The sequence below is a fragment of the Phallusia mammillata genome, chromosome 4 (genome assembly GCF_965637545.1).
Source record: "Phallusia mammillata chromosome 4, kaPhaMamm4.hap1.1, whole genome shotgun sequence".
Lineage (NCBI taxonomy): Eukaryota > Metazoa > Chordata > Ascidiacea > Phlebobranchia > Ascidiidae > Phallusia > Phallusia mammillata.
Window position 1 is genome coordinate 13,829,086 of NC_137255.1, and position 16,333 is coordinate 13,845,418.

Sequence of the window (16,333 nt, forward strand, 5' to 3'; positions counted from 1 at the left end):
TGCACGTGTAATGCGATATAGGTAAAAGAGTTTTTAAGTTTTGTAAGGTGCAAGCAAACCAGAACCGTTTAAAAACTAATCTACCACCATATAAAGTTCAAACAATTCAGCATGGTAGATTTTATAGTCGAGACTAAACCATACCTACACACATTTAAGGTTGCAATCGGCTTACTGCTGAGTGCAGAACAAACTTTTGTATAGTAATCCACACAAAGCTAGGCAAAAATTAAGATCTTGAGGCAAATATTCTGACAGCGTAGTGATTATTTGTCAATTTCTAGATGTGTCCATTCTGGTCGACTTGGGCGCCATGGCAACAGTGTACTGCCCCGTGCGCAGGTGGAACCAGGTCACGTGTTCGACTTTGTGTGAACGGTCGCACCGGATTCAACGATTGCGAAGGAGACGTTTCCATGACGGTTGCATGCAACATACAGGTTTGTATTGTAATTTCGTACGCTCCGTGATATGACCTAAATATTTCATTTGCATTTAAAATAATTTGAAAGCGTGAACTATTTTTTATGTTTTAAATCAGAGCTTGTTTTAATTATAAATTAGAACTTTTTTTAATTAACCGATTTCTGCATTTTTTTCTAAATAAGAATCCTTTGAACACAAAAAGCAATTTTATGTATTGACTTAACCCGCCTAGTTGTACCAAACGCCAGTAAGTGGGCGGTACTGAGTATGAAAAACCCTTTATCAGACCGGGAAATAAACAAAGTCTTAAGCTTCACAATGTTTTTTTTCAGGAGTGTCCAACGTGGAGTCAATGGGGTGAATTCGACGAATGCAGTAATGATTGTGGAGTTGGAATGCAAACGCGCAACAGGACATGCTTGAATGGTTATGCCGGTGACGTGGGCTGCGAAGGGTCCGACGTCGACCGCATTGCTTGTGTTGGAGAGGTGAGCAGTTGTTTTTGGCGTTCATTTTTACCTTTAGTGCGACGTTTATTACCAACATAAAATTTGAAGCGCAAAATGTATGTACAGTAAAATAAGCCTTGATTAAATAAGTTCTGATTAAATATGATAAACCCTTTTAAAGGGGGGTTTGTTTGCAGTTTGTGATCTTTTTGTTTGTGGGCAGCATAGCGTTTATAAACTTAATATACTAATAATGTTAAATTTTAGGTTTATTAAGTTCAGTGTATCTTGTAGAACTGTGCAACTTGGACACCGTGGACAACCTGGACTCAATGTACTCAGACTTGTGGCATTGGAACACGTTCTCATCGACGAACTTGCCTGAGAAATAGCATTCCTAGTGTTGGATGTAGGGGATACGCGGTTGTCGAAGAACCTTGCTATGGAACGGTAAGTTACGCGATATTATTCAGTTTGTTGTCTAATATATCATTTAAATCGCTTCTTATACGAAGTTGAAAAAAACTTAAACTTTCCATATGAATATTTACTTCGGATTTAACCTGTGCTGACGAATATTGGTAATGGATATTATTTAATTAAGTATTTCGTGCCAAAAATAGTGGCTTGGTGCTGGACAATGACTACAATTACCAGTAGTTAAACAACATCATTTTACGTTTCAACATACATCTACCTACTGTCTAACTCTAAAACATACCCATAAAACCCAAATCTGAAAACACTATAATTTTAAATGAACAAGTCGAGAACTGCTTAATTGTAACGCCTCGATCTGCGCTTTCGGTTAAAACTCTGCCGCTATATCCATAGTCTTTATTTTAAAATATTGTTAATTTTCAGGCCTGTCCGACTTGGTCACACTGGGGTTACTGGACAGCTTGCTCCCAAACATGCGCTGGAGGTTTCCGTGACAGGATGCGAGTTTGTATCAACGTTGGAAATGATGAAGCTGGTTGTCCTGGATCTGACACCATGACTGATGAATGCAACATATTTGTAAGAATCCCACAATTATTTATGTACTGAGAATAGTTTATGTATTTTAGAATGTTTATTTTCTTAAAACTTGACAACGAGGCAATGGAAATATTCTGTCGAAATAGATAGTCCAAAATTACGCAAAACATTTGGTAATGAGTCAGTTGTTCAGATAATGGGTCACGCCTGTCTTAGACCTTATCTGAAACATATTTAAAGGTTTATCAAGTAGCTATATCACTGTTATACTCGACTTGTAATAAAAATGAAGAGATAAAAAGCATACAAATTGACTTTGATACACATAAAACTACTTTAAGCGCCATATTTTTGAAGCAAACTTACACCTGATCTTTACAATAAATTGACAGGATTGTCCGACCTGGTCATCATGGTCCGAAACAGTTTCATGTTCTGCTGCATGTGGAGGTGGAGTTCGTGTGGTGACCAGAACTTGTATTGGAGCGGCACAAGGAAGAACATGTGTTGGTGTCAGCAGACGGGAAGATTTCTGCAATGCTCAGGTTAGTTCCTTAACCGACAAATTGTTTTTACACAACCTTTACTGAAATACTCAAATGCAAGTGAATCTTGGTAATAGTGTTTGTTGCCAAAAATTGGGTACTTTATGTTTCATCTTTTACCAATTGCCTAAATTGCGTTTGTTTTACAGCCTTGTCCAACTTGGTCGATGTGGGGTCAGTGGTCAGTGTGTTCAGCCCCCTGTGGCGAAGGAGTTCGTTCTCACACTCGAACTTGTCTGTATGGTGAAGTTGGAGATAACGGTTGTACCGGTGACGTGTCGGAATCATCCACATGTTTTGTCCGGGTAATTTACGTTCTATGCGTTACGCTCCAAAACGTTGTCATGTCTCTTCTTTTATAAAAAGAAATCTTATTATTTTCACTTTTTTAATATCCAAAAAAGTGTTTGTTAGTAGTAAAGATAATTGGCATCATAAAAATTAAAAATAGAGTACAATCAGTTTGACTCAACCCAAAACCCGGTTATTATAACAGTAAGGCGATCTTACATCGTTATGACGAAATATGTGGGGATTGTAATCTTCTTTCAACCTTTAGAACTGTCCGTCGTGGGAGGAATGGAAGGAATGGTCTGGTTGCTCTCGAACTTGTGGTGGTGGCAGACGCAGCAGAGTGCGATATTGCTTAAACGGGGATCGTGGAGTGGAAGGTTGTTTGGGAGATTTCGTGCAAAGCACCGCATGCAGCACACAGGTTTGGGAAAATTGTTGAATTGAAAATTATTATTTGTCCACTTGTGTTTATTTAGCAAGCTTTATTTCTAATTTTTAGCCGTGTCCATACTGGAACAACTGGGGTGAATGGACAAGTTGTTCAGAGACATGTGGTGGTGGAACTCGCACACATATTAGGACTTGCAACAACGGTATCCCTGGTGATGCTGGGTGTCGAGGTGTCACTGAACAAACCGGACACTGCAACGTACAGGTACACTTCATTTGGTTTTCTTAAAACAACAATTTTCCGTTTAACAAACCGTATGTTACAATGTTCTAAGACAATCGATTTGTAAAATTTAATTACAAACATTAAAGTTTTGCCTTCAGTTGTAATGTAAAATAAAAGAAGCTTGCATAGATTTAAAAAAAATACTTATATATTTTTACTTACTTATGCATATTAATGGTCTGAACTTGTTTTATTTGTTGTTTAGGATTGCCCGATGTTTTCTGATTGGTCAGAATGGTCGTCATGTGGTGTGACGTGTGGACAGGGTATGAGGTCACATGTTCGTAGTTGTTTGTACGGAGTATTCGGGGATGTAGGATGCAACGATGGAGAACTCGCTGAAAAAGCAGATTGTTCAGTCGGGGTTAGTTGTCTCTTCTTTAATTTCTTGTTAATTTTGCTTAAAGTCAAAGTTTCAAAAATAAGTGACTCATATTGGTAACAGAATGTGGGGAACAGTCAATCAATTGTTTAAAAACGTCTTAGCAAACAATTTATAATTTTGGACTAAAATACTAAGAAATGAGTGATTCGCTTTTACCAAAAGTCACGCAGTAAAGTTAGGTCTTAATATAACTGCCATGCTTGGTTTTGTAAAGCTGTATCTATGTAGACCTTTGATTAAAATTACTCGCGATTTCTTCATACCTAATGCCAGATATATATGTATCTAGTATTATCAGCTTAATGGGTGAAGTTATCAATGTGTTTGTTCTTTACAGTCTTGTCCCGCATGGTCTTCGTGGGAATCATGGAGTGATTGTAGTGAGGCATGTGGTGGAGGCTTCCAAACCCACTCCCGTGTTTGTGTTGTAGATGGGGACATCGCAATCGGATGCCCTGGACCTTCCTCTGAGTATCAGACCTGCAATTCTGACGTAAGGATTGTGTTGAGGCTTTGAAAGCTACCACAATGAAAACTGTTTAATAAATAAATCTCCTGCCACACATCGCCACAGTGGCAGTTTTTAATTAAATTTTTTGCAAACTTGTATATTACGAACATTATATTTTCCTTTGCACTGATGATGACAAAAGCGATTTTGTTTGTTGGCTTTTGGGCAGTTTTTCGGGTCAACGTAGATTATTAAACAAAAGTGCTAAATCAAAAACCTTGCACATTTTTTGTTCAAATAAAAAAGTAGATTTTTTTGGTCTAAAAATCCCAACATGTGTTGTAGGCTTGTGTTTTCTGGAGCCCTTGGAACCCTTGGCGTCACTGTAGTTTCACATGTGGTGGCGGTAAAAGGTTAAGGTCTCGTATGTGTCTGAACGGAGAGGCAGGTCAACTCGGCTGTGAAGGACCAACGGCGGAAGAGCTATCTTGCAACACACAGGTACTAAAACTCAATGCTAAAACAAAGTCCAGTTTGAACTAAAGCGAAACATGCGTGGTTCTTAAACCTAATGTTTAAATATGTCAATTTACAAAGATGTTTCACAATAAAGGTCGATTTTAAGTGGCTTTTAAAATTGTGTCATTAACAAACTGAATCAAAGTAATTTGATAAACCTTTCTATTGTTTGAGGAAAAAATTAAACAAGTGTTTGAAAAAGCTGAGATAATATAATTTTTTAAAGCTGCAATGGTATAAACGGTAGAAAACATGTCACCATAGAAATATGCATTTACGGTCGGTTGTGTTTTTTAGGAATGTCCGACATGGGCGCCATGGGAAGAGTGGGACGGTTGTAGCGCCCCTTGTGGTGGCGGACGAACTTTCAGGTCACGTACTTGTGTGAACGGTGGATTCGGTTCACAAGGTTGCGAAGGTTCTTACGTTGAAAGCAACGAATGCAACACTCAGGTAATGAATCCAAACTGTTTTCATATGTTCATACGCTTTCTTATTTTAATGTTCTAATTGTTAAATTCAGGCTTGTCCGACGTGGACTCAGTGGTCACCATACAGTGATTGTTCGGTAACATGTGGACGTGGAACTCGATTCAGAACTCGCAAATGTTCAGGACTTGGCTGTTTTAACTCAACAAGTGAACGGAGAACCATCAGCTGCGTCCGCGGGGTAGGAGCATATCTTTAGATATTGTTTATGTCGAGTGTGTTTGCCACAACTTATGCATACACATTTAAAGTTGTTTTAAAACTTTGCAAAAAGGATTTTTGTTCATTTTAAACCACTGTCGCAGTGTAAACGTTAATCGACGTTTCTCAAAAAATGCAATTGTTTGAAAAAATGCCGAGTTAAAAAGTGCGCTTGGATTGGTATTTAACCACTTAAAGGCGTTCTACGCTATAAACGTCTGTGTACAAAATTCCATGTGCCGAATGAGTTTTATTTTTTCCCAATACCACATCTTTTGTTTTGTTGAAACAATTGCTATATATTTAGCTAGATATTTTTGAGTGATTCCAGGCAAATTTACTTTTGTTTAATAAACAATGTGTTTTAATTCAGCAATGCGCCTATTGGACGGACTGGGGCGACTGGTCATCATGCAGTCGTTCGTGTGGTGAAACTGGAACTTACACAAGATACAGAATATGTGTGGGTGGAAATGCTGGGGATGCCGGCTGTGAAGGAACTGCGTCAGAAGAAGGATTGTGCGGAGGCGGGGTAGGTTTCCACTGTGAACGATGTGCAAAATACAGTGTTGATATTTGAAACAAGTCTAGTTGCAACCTGATTTTTGTCTTAAGTGACCTAAAAGTTATCAAAACATGTTAGGCGTTTGGTACGAGTTCTGTACAACTAAACAGTTGTCTTAACTTTTTATTGCAAAATATTTCCTGAACCCGAGTAGTCGGTACCGAGCACCGCTGTTTTTGATGCTCGGTGCTCGGCCGAGCAGTTGCACAAACTGGCCCGAGCATTAAGTTTGCATTACTATGCCCTGTAAACGAAACTATTGCTCGAAAGGGTATCCAAGAACAAAAATCACTGTTTTATTAAATGCGTCAGATTTTGGAATAACGCGTCTTTCTTGGGTCTGTGTAGCTTAACAAACCGCTGGTCACTTAAGGGATCTTGGAAAGCTACAAAACTAACGTGGAATTAAGAATGTTTGTAACGTCACGACACACCGACCGTTCTCGAGCACCGAGCATTAATGTGAGATGGTCGGTGCTCGACCAAACAGAACATTGACAGTTCTGGCACATCCCTAAAACCTCGCATTATTTTTAGACTTGCCCGAGCTGGTCATCCTGGGAGAACTGGAGTGATTGCAGTGAACAATGTGGAGGAGGAATTCAAACTCACACAAGAGAGTGTTTGAACGGAATGGCTGGACAAAGCGGATGTACTGGTCCTTATGTTGAACAGAAGTTCTGCAATGGAAATGTAAGTTGGGATTCCAATTTAAAGTAAATTTAAAGCGAGTATTGTTAAAATAGTCCTAAACGATTTAAGTATATGATGTCGAATTTGTCTGCTGCAAGTAATACAAACAAATTTAAATGGCGCACTGTACAAACAAAACCGACAGAGTTATGGACCGCTTTTCTCGAAAATCAAGCAGAGTTTGTCGTCTAAAAAGTATGTTATTGATGTAGGAATAGAAAATGATTTCCTGAATATTTTCAAAATTACAAAAATCGTATCGATATATCTGTGTTTATCGACACACGCGCTTCAGGTTTCTCGTCAAAAAAACGCAAAAATGAATGCGATGTCAAATAAGCGCACTTAATCCATACTTACAAAATTTAATAAATTATTAATAATAAGTGAAAAAGTCCGATAAAGTACAAAATTTAATTGCGGAAGATTTCTCTAAACCTGAATATCGTGTTACAGGCATGTCCACACTGGACGTTGTGGGGATTCTGGAGTTCCTGTACATTGGCTTGTGGAGGCGGAAGCAGATCACGAACACGAGCTTGTGTGAATAGTGGAGATGCGTTGACCTGCTTTGATGGAGTGCCGAGCGAAACAGAAAACTGCAACTCATTTGTAAGTTCAACGAAGACGTGATTTTCTGTGTACTATATTTGCCATATTTCGTTGACTGAAAATTATCACACGACAAGCAAGTTAACCAAAAATGAGACAGTTTCTTTTTAACGTTTTCAGGAGTGTCCGACTTGGTCAGAATGGCAATCGTGGGGAGATTGCAGTAAGGATTGTGGAGGCGGACACAGGAGTAGGTCACGTGTTTGCAATAAAGTCGATGACGGATTTTACCTCGACTGTCCTGGAAATATTATGGAGTCGGAACAATGCAATGAAGACGTAAGAATTTTTACTTAACTTGTGATTCATAGGTTAAGTAGTTTTTCGATAACTATGGGTGTAATGAACACACAGTAAATGTTTCGCTTTAGTCAAACAACCAAAACCATAAAAATCGGGATATTTTGTTCGGTGCAATGTTGTTGCACAAGTTCGTTTTTTTTAACTTGGCGCATTGTGGTCCAATAATGTTTTACGTATTGCAGGTATCTAATTTTGTCGATTTTCTGCTAAGAAATATATAAAATGACCTTGAACTTGAAAGGCTTTTTAACATTATAAAGCAAGCTAATTAGGCCATTTAATTTTTTAGAAACCAAAATATTTGAACTTGAACTTGACCTAAACATAACCTTTAAACCTGAACTTGACCTAAACATGACCTTTTTGCGATTGTAAAGCATTTTGTTTTTATGTACCTTTTTATGCAGAATGGGTGTTTCTATGCGATTTTTTTAAAGGTGACCTTGGCCTTAACATTAAACTTGTCCTTGGACTAGATTCATACCTTAACTTTCTATGTAGCAATGTGCGGTGTGGAGCGGCTGGAGCAGTTGGTCGTCATGTACCGTCGATTGTGGCAGAGGAACTCGCTCTCGATCCAGGGAATGTCCCTCTGGTTTGCCGGGTTTTATCGGCGAATGTTCAGGAGACAGTGATGAAACAGAAGATTGTGTTATCGGGGTAAGACACCTTCTAATATCTCGTAAAGTTATCGGTTCGATCTCCCATTGTTTTGCACGAATTTATCTCTATTGTCCTTCCCTTCGTTGACGAATCCAGACAACTAGAAATGAACAATCACATCTACTCTTTGTAGGCGCTTCAGGGCTGATCCCAGTTATGAATTTATGTTCATCTTATCTACTCTTTGTATTCATTTGAGTACATATCGAAGATATTATTATTTTACAATGCTTTATCTACAAACATGCTAATTTACCAATCTAGGTAACTTCTGCCTACAATAGAGAATTTCTGGGAAACCATTGTGAAGTAGATTCCTTACACTTTGAAATAACATTTATTACCTGAACAACATGAAAAATAATTGGTTCCCTATGTAACTTTGATTTGAAGGAATGTCCGTTTTACACTGAATGGTCTGAGTGGAGTAAATGTAGTTTGACGTGTGGTGGTGGGGAGCAATCAAGAAAACGGCGATGTGAATACGGAATATCGATAATCGACTGTCTTGGGGATCCAGTTGAAAGAAGGACTTGCAACAACGTTGTAAGTATACGCTATTGCGAAAATCTAATATTCAATTGTCATTTTACAATATTTTATGTGTCATGCACGTGGACTGTATCTACAAGTTGTTTTTATTAAATCGGTCGGATTTATAGGTAAACTGTTTTTACAAATAAAAGCTTGTTAAAGGTCACTTTATGATGATTGTTAGCGAATAAATCATTAGCACAAATTGAATTGAAAATCTCTTTGTTTTATTTTGATTGTATTTGTTTCCGCAGGAATGCCCAGATTGGTCAGATTGGTCACCATGGTCAGTTTGTACAAAGACATGTGGTGGTGGAATTCGTACGCACTCCAGAATCTGCTTGGGTGGAGATGAGAATGAGATCGGGTGTGTTGGTGCCACAGAAGAAGAGGAATATTGTAATGGAAGGGTACGAGAAGCATTTGTGTACTTTTAAATCATAAAACTACTTCTAAGCGAATTGTTACAAATGGTCATTATTTTTTTTTCAGGTTAGTTTTCCCCCCAAAAAAATTGAATTTTAACTTAAGTACATGGCTTAACTGAAACTTTACAGTGTATACCCATGGCAATAAGCAATATACTTCTAATGTACATTGCAAACGTGTGCCTTTCTTTGTATCTTCAAGAAGTGTAATTTACTGTATACTTTGTTTCCACAAGAAAACTTTTCTATCGTAATGTATCAAAAAATTCCAACTGACTGGTATTTTTTAGTGTATTTTTTGTACGTATTTTTTCAATATTTATTGTAACAAATATTGTTCCCTTTGTAACAGGCGTGTCCGTACTTCTCACCATGGAGTCAGTGGGGAGGTTGCTTTGTGACGTGTGGTGGAGGATCGCAAATGAGAGCTCGTGTTTGTGTGAATGGGGAACAAGGAGAGATCGGTTGTATCGGAGATGTTGCGGAAGATCAGTTATGTAACAGCCAGGTTGGTGAATCACTCATTTGATTGTTGTCCTACTCGTATAAATACAAATATTGTCGATCCCATGTGTTAGCTTATTTTTTTAGTTTTTATTTAATCTAAATTTGGTGTCAATTTTTCCTGAACAATAATATAATGACACTTTGTCTTTGTTGATACTTTAGACTTGTCCAAGATACGGTGAATGGGGAAGTTGGTCGTCATGCAGTGCCACTTGTGGTGGTGGAAGTACGTCACGGACAAGATCATGTCTTTTCGGCTCGTTTGGAATGATCGGATGTACTGATGTTTCCGAACAAATTGATTCATGCAATGAACAGGTAACTGTAAAAACCTCGATTTACCATTCATGTAATGCTTTTGAAGTGATGTAGGCTCCACCACAGCGTTGCCTTTGGTTTTGTTACCAATCTTGTGCTAAACATCAAATCAGGTTTATCCTTGTATAGACTGTTACTGTGGTTTTTTAAAAAAACCTAATAAATGAACATATCTCTTAATTACCCTTGGTTTATTTTGTAATCATTTACTTCAATTCGTTTAATTACTAGGTTTGTCCGGAGTTTTCTGACTGGTCCGAATGGACAGAATGTTCAAGGACATGCGGTCAAGGTGAACGACAAAGAGTTCGAAACTGCATCAACGGTGAAGTTGGTGAACGAGGTTGTATCGGTTTGGTCGATAACGAGGAAGTTTGCGTGCGAGGGGTAAGAACCATTAACTTGTTGATTAATTGTTAATGATTGATTGTTAGTTTGATAATTTATAACATATTTTTTTTAGTAATTAACATTTTGTCACGGGCAGTAGGCTATTATGTCTATGTTACCTTTAATCAAAGTTGTTACGAAACTTGTAACTTAGTTTGGAGTTAGTAGTGTTTTATTCTCAAATACAACCTGGCTGTGTTCTCCAACACGAATAAAGCTTTTAGTCACCGCCTCTTTACAAGTGAAATTTGTACACATGTCTAAGGCACAAACGGAAGTGTTAGATTTTGCAAAAGTAACACTAATAAAGCCAGGATATGTTTTATTTACAATTTTTGTTTTTGCATTAATTTTGTTTGTTTTCACTTTTTCTTACAAAAAATTTTTTTAAGACCTGTGCATACGGAAACTGATATAAACAACTTTTCCTGCAGCATTGTCCGTATTTAACCTTCTGGTCGCAATGGAGCAGCTGTAATGCTTCTTGTGGTGAAGCGATCAGATACAGACAAAGGACATGTGTCAATGGTGATTTCGGCGCACCAGGATGTATCGCTTCAGACAGAGATTCTTCTCTTTGTCCATTAGGAGTAAGTCAATAACGCTGTGGTTTAAAAATGTTCAATTTAAATATTTTTTTCACTGACCTTGGATTTAAAACCAAGCGAAGGCGCGAAGTGTTACCCTTATATCAAAATATTTATCATATTACGAAATATTATCGAATTTGTATTTTTTAGCCATGTCCGTTCTGGTCGGAATGGACACCCTTTACCAATTGCAGCGAGCTTTGCAATGGTGGCCTCAAGTCTAGGTCACGTGTCTGCGTTAACGGAGGTCTTCTTAACGACGGCTGCTATGGACCGGCAATTGATGAGAGATTCTGCAACGGTCATGTAAGCATTAATTCATTTAGTGTCGCGTTTCAAGTAAAAAAATAATGTTTACAAAGACTGATAAACAATGTATTTAATAGTTAAGTACTATTTTAGTAATTAATTCAAATTAAAAAATGTAAAAGAAAACAAAACTTGTAAGTTTCGTGTAAAAAACGTTTTGTCAAATTTTTGGACACAGCTATTGCGAAACCACATTTCAGTGCAAAACAAAGTTTTAATTTTAGTCATGTCCTTACTGGAGTTCTTGGTCGTCATGGAGCGGGTGTAACGCAAACTGTGGAACTGGAATAAGAGGCCGAAGACGAACTTGTGTTAACGATGGTTCGGGCGGACTTACTTGCGATGGATTTGACGAAGATACTTCACTCTGTGCAACCCAGGTTTGTATGCATTTATATTTCTTGTGCCCCCTACCCAAGATAGACGCTGTTAAGAAAATTACAGAACCTTGTAAATAGCAGAAAGAGTATCAATGTTGCAATGAAACTAAACAAAAGTAGTACAGGTAGCTTTTTTCTGTTTTTGTTCAAAAAATATATTTAAGATCATAATATTTTCATCGTGAATATCTTTTGCCATGTTAGTGGTAAAATAAATTACTTTAATTTTTTGCAGCCTTGTCCAACTTGGGCTGAATGGGCGAACTGGGGTGATTGTAGCCTTCCATGTGGTGGTGGTACAAGCCGACGTATCCGTGTTTGCCTAGCAACCGGAGGACTTCGATGCCCCGGATCAAGCGACCAATACCGGGACTGCAACGTTGAGGTATCTTTTAGTACAGCGCCTAGTAAAAGTCTGTCCCATTGGTTAGATTGTTAAATTTGTGTCAGCAAAGAGGATAGCATCATTTCACTGTAGTGTCATAGTACAATGTTGTTTTTAGTGAATATCAGTCACGAAACATTTAATGTACATCAAACTCATTGTACTTTAACTACAATCAAATTGTATGAGGAAATTCATTGGTAAACGTCATGATTAATTTCTATTTAGAATTGTCCAACATGGCAATCATGGAGAGAGTGGAGTAGTTGTAGTCAGGCTTGTGGACGAGGTACAAGAAGACGAAGTAGGGATTGTGATGATGGGCTGATCGGTGAACCTGGATGTGAAGGTCCCGCTGTAATGGATGAATCCTGTATAAGAGGGGTAAGCGTGTTAGCAAAGTTGCGAAGTGCTCAGATGCTTCGAAGTCATTATACATCCAATACACTATTTTCCATGTGTACATATTGCCAAACTTTTGTACTCAGTGCATGCAGTAAATCAAAAGTCACGAAATAACATAACTGTCATAAGTATGCGGTGATTTCGCGTTGTTTTGACCAAGCGAAAGGGACTAATTTTTTTATAACCAAATAACGATTTATCATGCGTCAGTGTCTTGAAAATTGTTTTCTATTGTAGTTCTGTCCGTACTTCAGCGAATGGAGTTTCTGGTCAAATTGTGATGTGACATGTGGTGGAGGCGGAACTCGAACCCGATCACGACTTTGTGTGAATGAAAATCCACTGCTCGGACAAACATGTGAAGACGGTGCAACCAACGAACTGCAAAACTGCGGCGAACAGGTAATAAATAAATGCTAAACACAATTATCTGATTTTTTTAATGATAAAGTTCGGACAAAACTTAAAGTTTAAGGACAAATGGTAAATCGCTTTTTTAATCAGGCTAGAGTTAGACCATCACGCAACAAAAAAATGGTATCTACGAAACTTTTGTTTCTCAAAAAGCAACAAATAGAATAGTTTGTAGTGCAAAGGAGTCCATTTTAATTTTGTGTTTAAACCTTTACAGTTACTAAACCTTTACAGTTAAGGCTTTTCACACACTCGTGCTTAAGGTTAATCGTGCTTAAGGTTGTTTTCTGCGCATTACAGAATTGTCCTTCATGGAGCTTGTGGACATCATGGGATGCTTGTGATGTGGCTTGTGGTGGTGCGATTCGACACCGAACAAGGCAATGCAGGTTTGGATTCCCTGGTATGATTGGATGCACCGGGCAAACCTCACAGGACGATTACTGCAATTCTGAAGTACGTTGTTTGGATTTGCCAACGAAGTTTTTAATTACTTGTTGGGAAATATTTTAAATCTTGTCTTAACAGCCGTGTCCGACGTGGTCGAACTGGGGATCATGGACAGATTGCACTAAATCATGCGCCAGTGGACTTAAATCTCGCTCAAGAACTTGTACAAACGAAAACTCTCTACTTGAACTGTTTTGCGATGGATCTTCCAGTATGAGTGTGTTCTGTAATGTTATGGTAAGTCTAACTATTTCTTCTTCCTATGCACATTTGGGCTTAGTTTATTCAGTAGATTTAAAACCTAAAACGGATTTAATATTTTGCCTTTAAAGTGTGGTTTGAATTAAATCGTGATTTTTGAGCTTTCGGGCAGTGTGAATGCAGGTTTATGGGTAGACTTCATGTAACTTATTTTTTGTGCGTAGGATTGTCCATTCTGGGAAGACTGGAGTGAATGGTCGAGCTGTAGCGTCCCTTGTGGTGGAGGATTAAGTCGTCGTGAAAGAATTTGCCAGAACGGTTACCCTGGTGATGAGGGTTGTCTTGGAGATCCTAAAGAACAAAGAGAATGCAACAGCAGGGTAAAAAATTGTGTTTTAGCTGCCAAATATGTTGAACTTGTTTGATTAACTTGCTTTCCTTTGAACTAATACATTCGTAACGTTTTATCGTATTTGGTTCAGTTATGTTCTTACTGGAGTGAGTGGGAGAATTGGTCACGGTGCAGCAGTGATTGTGGTCGTGGAGAAAGAGGCCGTGAACGAACCTGTGTAAACGAAAACGAAGAAAATCCATGTATCGGAGGAAACTCACAAATTGAAGACTGCATCATTGGCGTAAGTTAACACCCCTGACAGAATAAACCACATGGTGCTTTCCGTTTGATTTCAAAACCATTTGCTCACTTTGTATTTTAGTACTTGCATGCAAATCGTTAATATGTTTACTTTGCTGAGAGTATTTGAACTGAACAGTGCTTGGAAAATGCTTTCCATTCTTAGTTATATTTACTTTGCAAATCGAAATTTTACTAAAATTAGTTTAAGTTTTTGTTGAGAATCTTGATTTAAACATCAAATCGTTAAATCCGTTTTTGTTTGCTATTATAGAACTGTCCGTTCTGGAACGACTGGTCGGAATGGAGTAGTTGTTCTGCTACATGTGGTGGCGGAAGTCAAGATAGAACACGAAGATGTGTGAACGGTGTTGCTGGTGTCGGGTGCGAGGGTGAAGGTTCAGACTTAAGAGATTGCCAAATCCAGGTTAGTATTATAAATATCTTCCGTTTGCCGTGCGAAGGAGAGATATGTTAACTTTTTATGTATTATGTTCAGAGTTGTCCAACTTGGTCCTCGTGGGGAAATTGGACAGATTGCTCTAAATCGTGTGGAGGTGGCCGACGAACTCACAGCAGATTGTGCATCAATGGACTTCCTGGTGATTACGGTTGTCATGGACCGGTCACGACCGACCAGTTCTGCAACGGCCACGTAAGTACAAAACCGTTTTAATTTTTGTTCATACGTTTAAGTCCAGTAAAAATGAACTTACGTTTTGAAACGTTTGTGTGCTTGTCATAATTAATTATGATGTATAAATGTAGTTCACCTAATCAGCGACATTTTTTACAACTTAGTCATGTCCGTACTGGTCAAACTGGAATTTCTGGAGTGGATGCAGTCATACCTGCGGATCGGGAAGCACTTCCAGATCTCGTCAGTGCATTAACGGAGTCGACGGAGAAGCAGGTTGCTTAGGAAGCGCAGGAGAAACAGCGACATGTAGTGACAGGGTACTACTTATTGTTATATTTTAACAATTTTCTGCAAAAAAACTTGTTGAATAAAGGTTTTGCTGTTGCAATAACGTACAATGGCAAAGTTAAAACCAGCAAATATTTCAAGTTACTAGTTATATTGAAAAGGAAAAGAAAACTTCAATATTATGTAATAGGCTATTGCTGCCAGGCATACTGTATAACAAAGTATTGCTCATCCAGCAGTTTTTATTATAAATAATCGACGTTTCGACGTCCTATACAAGACGCCTTCATCAGGATAATGACGTAACTTGGAGAACAAAATTCTTATAAAGCGACAAATTGCAAAACACACACACAAAAATAGCGATAAGAAGATCGCGCGGCTGCAAACTCGCACCACGCAATGATAACACAGCTCAGTGCTGTAAATTATCGGGCGCTTTTACAGCACTGAGCTGTGTTATCATTGCGTGGTGCGAGTTTGCAGCCGCGCGATCTTCTTATCGCTATTTTTGTGTGTGTGTTTTGCAATTTGTCGCTTTATAAGAATTTTGTTCTCCAAGTTACGTCATTATCCTGATGAAGGCGTCTTGTATAGGACGTCGAAACGTCGATTATTTATAATAAAAACTGCTGGATGAGCAATACTTTGTTATATTCAATATTATGTGTTCGCCCGTGACTAAAACGTTGTTTTTATCCTTTCTCGGTTGACCACGAAAAAAATCAAAAACATTCATCTGATATGCACGTTACAATTCTAACGGTATTCCAACATTAAGGCATGTCCGGAATGGGATTTCTGGACCAACTGGTCGCAGTGTTCAAAATCTTGCGGTAGTGGATATCAGTCACGTGCCAGGACATGCATCAATGGGCGTCCGGGTCACACCGGATGCGATGGACTCGATTACGAGGAACTTGATTGTAATACTCAAGTAAGTTATCCTCTGAAAAAAAATTCAATTGTCGTCTGAGTACACAACGAAAAATGTTCGCAGGAATGTTCTGTCTGGCGAGAGTGGGTTGCTTGGTCGGTGTGTAGTAAATCTTGCGACGGTGGAGTACGCAGCAGGTCGAGAACTTGTACATCGTTTGGTGGGTGCACTGGACATAGTCAAGAAGAACAGTCGTGCGGCGATCGAGTAAGTGAAAACATATTACATTATTTTCTAATTCCGTTTACATACATTTGATGCCCCTTTCCTC

General features: G+C 38.4%; 1 protein-coding gene across 3 annotated transcripts in view; it reads left to right on the forward strand.

Moving 5' to 3' along the window:
* The window catches only part of LOC145222290 (uncharacterized), a 68,970-nt gene that overhangs the window by 23,330 nt on the left and 29,307 nt on the right, over nucleotides 1-16,333 (forward strand). For all 3 annotated transcript variants that reach the window (XM_080088387.1, XM_080088388.1, XM_080088389.1), the window contains 38 exons: nucleotides 285-440; nucleotides 759-914; nucleotides 1,170-1,325; nucleotides 1,740-1,895; nucleotides 2,249-2,401; nucleotides 2,551-2,706; nucleotides 2,961-3,116; nucleotides 3,195-3,350; nucleotides 3,577-3,735; nucleotides 4,094-4,249; nucleotides 4,553-4,708; nucleotides 5,024-5,179; nucleotides 5,250-5,396; nucleotides 5,790-5,948; nucleotides 6,519-6,674; nucleotides 7,131-7,286; nucleotides 7,407-7,565; nucleotides 8,091-8,249; nucleotides 8,646-8,798; nucleotides 9,041-9,196; nucleotides 9,567-9,722; nucleotides 9,884-10,039; nucleotides 10,271-10,426; nucleotides 10,864-11,019; nucleotides 11,170-11,325; nucleotides 11,553-11,708; nucleotides 11,944-12,093; nucleotides 12,322-12,477; nucleotides 12,736-12,900; nucleotides 13,213-13,368; nucleotides 13,441-13,599; nucleotides 13,788-13,943; nucleotides 14,046-14,198; nucleotides 14,472-14,624; nucleotides 14,697-14,852; nucleotides 14,999-15,154; nucleotides 15,907-16,062; nucleotides 16,126-16,269. In XM_080088387.1, coding sequence (XP_079944513.1) covers nucleotides 285-440; nucleotides 759-914; nucleotides 1,170-1,325; nucleotides 1,740-1,895; nucleotides 2,249-2,401; nucleotides 2,551-2,706; nucleotides 2,961-3,116; nucleotides 3,195-3,350; nucleotides 3,577-3,735; nucleotides 4,094-4,249; nucleotides 4,553-4,708; nucleotides 5,024-5,179; nucleotides 5,250-5,396; nucleotides 5,790-5,948; nucleotides 6,519-6,674; nucleotides 7,131-7,286; nucleotides 7,407-7,565; nucleotides 8,091-8,249; nucleotides 8,646-8,798; nucleotides 9,041-9,196; nucleotides 9,567-9,722; nucleotides 9,884-10,039; nucleotides 10,271-10,426; nucleotides 10,864-11,019; nucleotides 11,170-11,325; nucleotides 11,553-11,708; nucleotides 11,944-12,093; nucleotides 12,322-12,477; nucleotides 12,736-12,900; nucleotides 13,213-13,368; nucleotides 13,441-13,599; nucleotides 13,788-13,943; nucleotides 14,046-14,198; nucleotides 14,472-14,624; nucleotides 14,697-14,852; nucleotides 14,999-15,154; nucleotides 15,907-16,062; nucleotides 16,126-16,269 — 5,913 coding nt within the window. The remainder of the gene's footprint in view (nucleotides 1-284; nucleotides 441-758; nucleotides 915-1,169; nucleotides 1,326-1,739; nucleotides 1,896-2,248; nucleotides 2,402-2,550; nucleotides 2,707-2,960; nucleotides 3,117-3,194; nucleotides 3,351-3,576; nucleotides 3,736-4,093; nucleotides 4,250-4,552; nucleotides 4,709-5,023; nucleotides 5,180-5,249; nucleotides 5,397-5,789; nucleotides 5,949-6,518; nucleotides 6,675-7,130; nucleotides 7,287-7,406; nucleotides 7,566-8,090; nucleotides 8,250-8,645; nucleotides 8,799-9,040; nucleotides 9,197-9,566; nucleotides 9,723-9,883; nucleotides 10,040-10,270; nucleotides 10,427-10,863; nucleotides 11,020-11,169; nucleotides 11,326-11,552; nucleotides 11,709-11,943; nucleotides 12,094-12,321; nucleotides 12,478-12,735; nucleotides 12,901-13,212; nucleotides 13,369-13,440; nucleotides 13,600-13,787; nucleotides 13,944-14,045; nucleotides 14,199-14,471; nucleotides 14,625-14,696; nucleotides 14,853-14,998; nucleotides 15,155-15,906; nucleotides 16,063-16,125; nucleotides 16,270-16,333) is intronic.